At 29.2% G+C, this 10,129-nt stretch overlaps 1 protein-coding gene across 1 annotated transcript; it reads right to left on the minus strand.

Moving 5' to 3' along the window:
* Positions 1-171: 171 nt before the first annotated feature.
* Positions 172-3,294, minus strand: LOC111912781 (probable NAD(P)H dehydrogenase (quinone) FQR1-like 1). The gene is made up of 2 exons (XM_023908506.3): positions 2,595-3,294; positions 172-639 (listed from the first exon to the last, which is right to left on the minus strand). The coding sequence occupies exons 1-2, from the start codon at positions 3,119-3,121 to the stop codon at positions 399-401; spliced, it is 768 nt and encodes a 255-aa protein (XP_023764274.2). The 5' UTR covers positions 3,122-3,294; the 3' UTR covers positions 172-398.
* Positions 3,295-10,129: the final 6,835 nt, after the last annotated feature.

Here is a 10,129-nt window from a genome sequence, read left to right on the forward strand (position 1 = left end):
ACTATCATAAATAAATAAATAAATAAACTCCTGATATGACTGGCCCAATATACTTTATCCATTTGACATTGAAAAGGGCTAATAAAACGAGAAAATGTTCTCTTTTTCTTGACGAGTCAAACGTACTAATTTTCCTAATAAAGTTCCAACAAAAAGACATACATAAACATCTTCAATCACAAACACTTCTCTAAAATATCACTCATAATATAATTACACAATGCAACTTTCCACATCAAATGTTTTTAACTATAAGCACTAAAACAAATCAATCAACAAATTGGGGCGATAGATAAATGAAAATGGAAACGACAAAAGAATTCTCACTAAACCATTGCCCAAATCAATAGTTGGAAAATGGTGTATAAGATAAAAAGATGTATTAATCGATTCCATTCTTAACCATTTCTTGTGTCGGGTTGAAATCTTTTCACCATCATAGCCATATATTTTCCTTGATGTTGTGCAAGTTCGAGTTCCCTTTCACTCGGTTCCCTTGACCCGTCTCCCGAAAATACACCCGCACCATATGGAGAACCTCCACGGACCGACTCCATTTTGAACATTCCTGCTCCGAATGTGTACCCAATCGGAACATATATCATACCATGGTGTGCTAACTGTGTAATTGCCGTCCATCTGCAACCCACAACAATCAGTTTGAGATTAAACAAATTGATTATTACTTCGGATAATCACACATAAAAAAAAGTTACGTGTTATGAAATTGTTCTTTAAAAAAAACATTTTTTTTTAAATCCCTATTTTAAAATTGCAAAAACAGTTTTGTAATTTTGAACAAATTTTTATAAACTTTATTTTTTCTTACTTTTTTACATGTTTTTTCTATAATAATAAATAATTTTGAAATATTAAATTGATGATATAGAATCAAGCAGGAAACAAAAATTGAAAAGCCTCACAAATGATTCATGTGATTTGACGAACCAAATAAATTAATAATTTAATGATAAAAATAACATTAATCATAAAAAAATCCTAATAAAACACATCGATTATTCGTTTTTGTAACAAGTCAAACGATGATTCATTTTTTTTTGGACAATTTTAGCGCATCATAAAATAAAATTGAATTTTCAATTAATGTTTTATAATAATTTAATGATTCATTGCGGTTCGACAAAAAATATAGACATAATTCATTTATAACGCTTACCACATATTTTTTGTTTCTCAACAAATCATAAACCTAAACTTAATCTTACTTTTATGACTAATAAAAAATGTCATAAAGATGTTATATTGATTTTCTTTTTTCTTCAGATTAAACTTTAATTTTTATTTTATTTTATTTTTAAAAAACCATGTTTTTTTTTAATTTACTTTTTATACAAGTTTAACGATAATTTTTCGGTTTACACAACTTTTTTATGGAAAAACCTTCGTCATTCTTTTTCTGAAAAAAAAACCCTCACATTTCATAAATACTTTTGTTTCTATCTGAAAGAGCTTTTGATTTGACTCATAATAATCATTTTCTTCTTGTTGGTGTTTATATTGTTATTAATAATTTTTTTGCATTAGAATATGAAGCAAGCATTTGACTTGTTACGGTATCTCCAACTCACCCTCAAACTCCATTTATTCCCCTATTATTCTCCAATCCTATCTCATTTTTACTTCCATTTTTGGAGTTGAAGTTTGGTTGTCGATTTTAGTCCCTCTTATTTTTATTTTATATATTTTTAGTTTATTTTATCTACTAATTATAATGTAAATGCAATATTTAATATTTATAATATCATGTTATATACTAATTTATATTAATTAATCATAAATATAGAGTTTAATTAGTAGAAAAGTGTATTTGACAATATATATATAAGTTATAAAAATGAAATATTTTAGAAATATACTTTTTGGGGTAAAAAATAAGATAGAAAATGAAATAAGGTTTGAGATAAAACACTGTTTACTCTATTTTTTACTGGGGAAAAAAATAAAGATAGGTTGAAGATGGTCTTAAAAACAAAATGATGCTATTTCAATTTTTGTTGGCAACATTATTGAGAGACTAGACATTTGTTTTTTGCGCATGCTATAATTTTTGAACATCCTACAAATTGATTTTGATATATATTTTTGCCAACAAAGAGAGGAAACAATATATCTTTCTTTGTTTAAAAAAAACAAATGTTTCTTTTAAAATTTGATGTTAAAAATTATCAAAACACAATAAACATTAACACAAAAAACATAAGAATTATGAGATAAAATGAACAAAAATTGATTCAAAATAATAAATATGTTAAATGTGGGTTTTTTTTCGGAAAAAAATTAAGGATTTTTTTTGAAAATTCTATGACTAAAATCGAAAGGAAAAAAGTAATATATATATAATGTTTCTTATGATATTAATTTTTAAAAGTAGTTATTTATTATATGATACGTCGTAAAGTGTGGTGACTTTGTAATTATTCATATTCAAATGAATATCTTTTTGTTTTTTTGTTATAATTCCTATATCAAAATATTAAATGAATATCTTTGTAATTATTAACGGACATATTTGGAAATCACGAACACCACTTTCTAAACATGGAACTTCGGAATCAACAAACAAGTAAACTTACGCGGTTGTTTCTTGGCCGCCTCCCTGCGTGCCGGTGCTGACAAAAAACCCGGCAGGAACTCCGGCGAGCTTCTGCTCCTTCCACAACCCACCTGTAGAATCAAAAAACGCTTTCATTTGCGCCGACATGCTCCCATACCTCGTCGGAAACCCAAACAACAACCCATCAGCCTCCACCAACTCCTCCGCCGATATCTCCGGAATATCATCGCCTTTCGCCGGTACTTTCATCGCCGAGAGAGCGTCCGGCGACAGCGTTTCAGGAACCCTAAACAGAACACCTTCAACTCCATCAATTTCCTCCACTCCTTTCTTAATATACCTTGCGAGACTCTCAACATGCCCATACATCGAGTAAAACACTATGAAAATTCTCAATTTCCTGATTTCCACAATCGGGTTTACTGTTTCAATTGGAACTGAATCATCATCGTCATTATCGACCGGATTCTGAGCAGAATCGGGATCCGATTCAACTACCGGTGGTGGTCTGTTTTTGCTGGGGAAACACCCGCCTCCTTTTCCCATTATGAAATTATCAAAATCAGAATTACCATAGAGAACTGAAAAATCGAAGAACCCAAATTTTGGTTTTGGGGAAATGGAAGAATTGAAGCGGGAGTTTGACCTGAGAATTGTGATGGTGGTGGTGGGGATGGAGTTGAATTGGAATATTGCGAATTGTGATTGTGGAGTCTTCGCTGTCAGTTATCGTTGATTTTTATTTAATCTATCTGGCTAAAACAATAATACATTCAAAGACGTGTTATAATATATATATTTATTTTTACAAGCATTTTACAAAATTTACACAACTTTTATATATATATATATATATATATATATATATATATGGAAGTGGCATATGACAACTCACAAAGATCATGTATCCATGTACGTGTTTCCAAAATTAAGTAATAAAAGTTCTTAAGCCAGCGATAGATAAATATCATTGGAAGATTGAAACATTTAAGAAGGACTACGACATAGGGTATCATAGCGGGAAAGAGGTGAGGGAAGTTTCCCTCACTTTGGAGCACCATCCCTTGTGTGAAGGAAGCAACCCGCGAGAAAGAGGTGGGGGAGGGGGTGTCGCATTCTCTCTCTTCATGCTATTGGACTGTTTTTTTTATATCTTTTTAATATTTATAAAATTATATACTTACTAAAAAATATTTTAAAATTCATGGTTTTTAATTCCTACAAAATGAGTATAATATATGTATGAAATATATTTAAAATAAAAATAAAAAAATAGTGAGGGGAGGTTCCCACCCATTCATTGGGTTTTAGGTGAGTGAAATGGTGGTGTGACCCACAAAAAGTGAGGGAAACATCTCTCTCATACCCTCCAGTTTAATAAATGAAAATAATTTTGTTATTTATCATCCTCTTATATATTATTATATATTATGACATATGTCATTTTATGTTAAATTTATATTAAATTATATCCATATATCATTTTGTATTTTTTTTCATTTTATTAAATTTCATATAATACTTAAATATAATAAATACAATAATAAATGTATATCCAATTTATTAAAACAATAATAAATGTATATTCAAGAGAATTGGGTTTGTCATACAGAAAATGCTTACCGGTTGCCCCTTTGACTACTCATTTTTTGTATGATGATAACTAAGATATTTTCTCATTATTATTTCTAAATAGTATATTTAAAAATAGAAAAAAAAATCTAAATTTTAAATTGAATCAAATTATTTTAATTGTTTATTTATTTAAATTATTAGTTTAAATTTAAAAGATAAATAAGCACTTCAATTTTAATAATTAATATTTTACTTTTTTTATTTTTCATAAATTTAAATATTGTTAGATTTTATGTTTGTTTAATTTTTTAAATAAACTCATGTAATACGTGTGTCTCACAACTAGTTGTAATAATATAGAACTAGATAATGACAGAGTACCAAAGAGCTTCTAGCTCAACGGTATCATGTGTTGTCCTCCCTCTTTGAGGTTGAAGGTTTAAGTCTTGTCTGGGATATATGTGGATTTAGGAGTAGTTTAAGAATATATTGTATTTGCCGTTAAAAAAAAAGATAACTACCCATGTATAACACGGGAACATATAAAAATACATATAAAGACAACACAATAAAAAAAAAGATAAATTAAGTAACATAAAGAGATTTCGTGCTATTATACTGAAATGTCTAAAAAATAAAACAAGATGTCTAATTATTTATATACATATAAAGTCAGAAAAAGCCAACACAATAAAAAAATAAAATAAAATAACATAAAGAGATTTCGCGTTATTGATTATATTGAAATGTCTAAAAAATAAAATGAAATGTCTAATTATCTATAATCGTTGAAGGACCTCTTTGTAGACAATACTTTTTTGTTTATTGTTTGCACAATTTTCTTTGTCACATATGAGTACCTTTAACTTTTTTTACTTATCACATAATAAACAACTATATATAACTGACCATGAGTGAAGACGAGTCTAGACAAATACAATCCAATAGTTGATAGTGACTATCTTTCACTCTTGATAATGGTCATAACAAAACAAACAACTCAGGGGAATGCCTCCACAAAAAATGGAAGGGAATTCTTTCTTAGACCGAGTTAACTTCATGCGAGGTATATAAATAGTCTCATTGAAGAATCTACCACTTATAATTCGTGCCTCGATGACATGTTTTCCAAGCCAAACGATTTGTAACCTAGTACCATTGCATAAACCTTTGGTTTAGTCAATATTACGAAGCAACATGAACGGAACACTTGTTTTTAGTGTAAGTTTATGGTTGGGAATTCCATATGCCTTAAAAGCATTCAATACATCCGGAGAGTAAACTGATTCCTCAAAACAATCTGTTGACTCTATCTCACATAAAGAATCTGAACTCAGATAAGTTTTCCCTTCATCTTTCATCAATCCTAACATGTAGTCATTGATAGCATCGAATTCTTCATTTGTAGGGACCAAAATATCTTTATCTTGAAAATATTATGGATCATCAAGATAGTTTTCAAAAGACGGATCGATAAAATTGAACGAATATGGTCACCTGTAGAGTAAACGATAACGTCTTCTGCAAATTCAACTTCGGCTTCACCATCATTAGGACCACCGATATTACATTCACAAATTTTAAGAATCCTTCAACAAATGTTTTTTGTGTCATCCACACACGTCATTTCGTTTTGGACTTCACAATTGGTATCAGACCCAAATCTTGTAGATTTAAGCGATTATTGCAAGAAACGATCAGAAATGACGAATTCTGAAAATCAATTTTGAAGCTCCTAAATTCACAAAAGAAGAATAGGAAGAAGAAGAAGAAGAAGAGAAAGGTGAAAAGGGTTTGGGTGCCAAAGGTGAAAAATTCACATGTTCGTGAAAAAGTTGAGAAAATTGAAACCAAGCATGTTGATTCGAAAATTCGTTCCCAGAGAAGGTTGGAGAAATGAGAAAAGGTTCTATGGTTGGTTCAATGAAATATTTGATAGTTTTTGTGTACCAAATAAGAAACCAATATCAAAATTTTCTCAAATTTCAGAAGTGATTTCTCGTTCTAAACCGAATGTTTCTCCAAAGCAATGGGTGTGCAAAGGGTCACCTCCGGTTCTAATTCCCAAATGGGTCCCTAAAATTTCATGTTAAGAAGTGAAGTTTATTTTGAGGGGGAGCTTATGAACTATTTGAGGTGGTTTCTTAATTCAAAATTATGGAAGTATAATATCACAAGTTGTTGATGTTATTCAAAGAGATGCTTGGGAGACTGTTTGCAATGAAAGCATTTTTGGTCGCACCTTATGGTCTCGCAATTGGAACGATTCTCACACTCAGAACAAAGGTAATTGGAACGATGGTGATGGAAATGAAGGTGTTCGGAGAGAAAGCTTTCGGAACGAAAGCATTATTGGTCACACCTATTGGTCTCTCAATTTTAGAAGAATATGGGTCTCACAATTGGGTTCCATCTCAAATGCGAATGGAATTTAGGAAGTTTAACTATCTCGCACATATGAGGTATTTTTGCGAGTAGATGCGAGCATCTCACCTAATCGGAGTTCGGTTTTCGGAATTTGGATTTTGGAATTTGGATTTCGGAGTTGGGAGTTTGACCATCTCACACTTTGAAGATAATTTTTTTTCCTAACTCTGAAACTCTCATAAACCTTTTCTTACGTTCGTTTCTTAGCTCTGTCTTGGTCTAAAACACTTAAACCCTTCTAATTTTCATTTTTTATCTTTTCGTTTTGTCTGATTCTCAAAAACATGGAAATCACAAAAATATGTTTTTGTTCTTTCTTTCTTTTTGAAGCCTCGAAAAATCGAAAATCCAAAAAGTGTTATGAATTATTATTTAGTGAATGACTATTGGATTCTCCATATTCCCCCATTACTCTCTATAATTAATGAACATTATAGCAAACATTATTATGTGTTTTATGAGTGTAGTTATGCACCACTATAATGAGCATTCATATCATACATCACCTTTCATCTTCTTTGTCTAGTATAAATAGTGAATATTATGTATTGTAAAGTTTTGATGATTTCATCACAAGTATTGGAATAAAAGTTCTCTCTACTCTCATGTCTTTCTTTACTCTATAACTTATCTTGTTATTTGATCATATTTTATAACAAAAAGAAGTTTGTTTGTTTTTGTTTTTGCATTAGAAAAACCAAAAGTGTTTTAGTTTGTGTTCTTGAAGAATATTGTTTAGAATCTTATGCTTAGTGGTTGATTTTAGTTATTTGACATGTGTTGTATTTAACCACTATATGTAGCCTCATTGTTTAGCTTGTTAGTTAAGCTTCCCTAATCTCCCTTTTTGTATCAACATCAGTTAGGTTGAGCAAAACCAAAGTCTCTTTGTATGTTCCATTTTCCTAATCAATAATATACAAAAGGTTTAACCAGATTACTTGCAACTTATATGATTGCTTCATGATTATGATTATAATTCCACACAAATCATTTCGTTTTGGACTTCTCATAAAGACATATTTTATTTGTAATGATAAAAGAATTTGTGGTATGGATATAATATCTTTGCTTATTCCGATAAATTTACTCTAATTGTTATCTATGACATCATTTTGAGCATTTGAAGTAGAAGGCACACATATTTGTGTATTCTTTTTGAATAATTTGGTCTGTCGCTTTTTTCTTTTCTTTAGAGTTAGCTTTGGTACCAACTGATGTGTATTTATTATAAGAGGTTTCGGCATAATTAATATTCGAGTTTGTAGTATATGAATAAGGAAAGGTAAACGGAAAAAAGAAGACAAAAAAAATGTATAATTGCATGTATTAATAAAATATATAATAACATACATGAATGATGAAGCAACTCAATATTAATAGATAAACACTCAACTTGAACAATATTGCTACCTGAAGGTTCAACGAAATCTTCATTCAAGTCAAAAAGTGGAATATCTTTTGTATTAAACGGTTTTCGTTTCCCTCTTGTGAAATGAATTGTGTTGTGCTGAATTGTATCCCGGTTGTTAGAAACATCTAGAATATTAGATAACTGAAATTTTGATTTATATGTTGATTTGAAGCACGGGAAGTATATGGTAGGTTTACAATTTTTCATTGCTTACTTTAACATTTGATATATTGGGAAAATAAAATTGTGGTTATATGATTTAAAATGTGGAGGTGAATATAATACTAAAGAAGTTAAAAATAATTTACCATGACCGGTGATTTCTAAAAGGGGCAACCTTGACGAACTAAATTTGGGTTCAACATTCGAGTGTATGGTGTTATGAGACGAGGATTCTGAAGGTAATTTGGTAAAGTTTCAAGCAAATCAACAATTAGCGGGTATGAAGATATAATTTTCAGAAAATGAAATTTTGTATCACAGAGGAGCGAAATATATAAATAAAATATAAGAATTCAAAACAAAAGCAAATACAAAAAACAAAAATGCAGTACAAAAGAGGCATAACATATAAGAAAATATACACTTATGGGAAATTCTTTGTATTGTTGGATATGATTGTGTTTTTAGAGCACTGGATGACGATGATGCATGCACTAAAGGAAAAAATGACTTATACAAATTGAACATTATAGACATATATGTATTAAAAATTAATGATAATAGTTAATTTACTAGGAAATTAAATTTTGTTATGTGATTTCAGATGTGGAGGTAAATATAATATAAAATAAATTAAGAATAATTTACCTTGACTAGTTATTTGTAAGAGTGACGATCTTGACGAAAGAAATGTGGATTGCACATTCGGGTTTATGAAGTTATGAGACGGGGATGCTATGAAGTTATGAGACGGGGATGCTGAAGGTGATTCGGTAAGTTTTTGAGTAACTCGACAATTAGGGGTATGAAGAAATTATTTTCTGAAATTAAAATTTGTATCATAAACGGTGGAAATATATTAAAAAACTTAAAACTACAATACATAAGAAAATATAAAAAACGAAAAATGTAATTAAAAAAAGAGGCATAATATATAAGAAAATGTACATGTGTTTTGTATTGTTGAATGTGATTGTGTTTTTAGAGTATTTGATGAAGAGGATGCATGCACTAAAGAACAATAGTATATATCAAACACTCAATACGAAATTTAAGGAAAAAATGAGTTATACAAATTGAACATTATAGACATTTAAGCACTGAAAATATAAATATAATACTTAAATATGAATTTTACCATTTGTGATGTCAGACAGTGGTGTGGTTGGGGAAGAGCTTATAGGTAAAACATTACTAACAAGACTTTCAGGTTTTTTCTTTCTTGAAGCATATGGAGCGTCACTCATTTTGATATGTTTGATTTGGGGTTATATATATATATATATATATATATATATATATATATATATATATATATATATATATATATATATATATACACACACACACTGATATTGATGATTTAAAATTTTTAAATAAGGGAATTGAATACTAGAAGGGTGTAAATTAGGTAAAAAATAAATGTTGCATACAATTGCGGAGGGAATAAATGCAGTATATAAAAATAGATTTGGAATACATATAGTAAGCTTTTATTATTTTACCATATGCAAAGGATAAATATTTATGAAAATAAAATTTAAATTTCATTTCGACGAATAAAAGAATGTGAAATAGTAGATGTAATAAAAATAAAGTGGTTTTGGAAATGAAATTTGTAAACTTACAATTTTTGAAGACATGTGATAAGATACGCGAAAAAGACGTTGACACCATATATGTATCGATTTGTATGTGACAACATGATACAAGTATCATGCTGCAATGATCAACAATTTATGTCCAGAATGATAAAAGAAAAATATTATAATTCAGTAATTCACATGACTTAGCTGATAATACATTAAACATGCATAGATTTTAAGTCAACTTGTAGGCATACGACATGTGGTATGCTTCAAGTACAATAATAATGTACATAAAATAAAAGCTATAAAACAAATCATGAATGAAAGTAAAAGAAATAAAATTTTCATTAACACAAAATAATTCAATAAGATGAAATTGTCATAAAT

Source organism: Lactuca sativa, chromosome 5 (genome assembly GCF_002870075.4).
Source record: "Lactuca sativa cultivar Salinas chromosome 5, Lsat_Salinas_v11, whole genome shotgun sequence".
Lineage (NCBI taxonomy): Eukaryota > Viridiplantae > Streptophyta > Magnoliopsida > Asterales > Asteraceae > Lactuca > Lactuca sativa.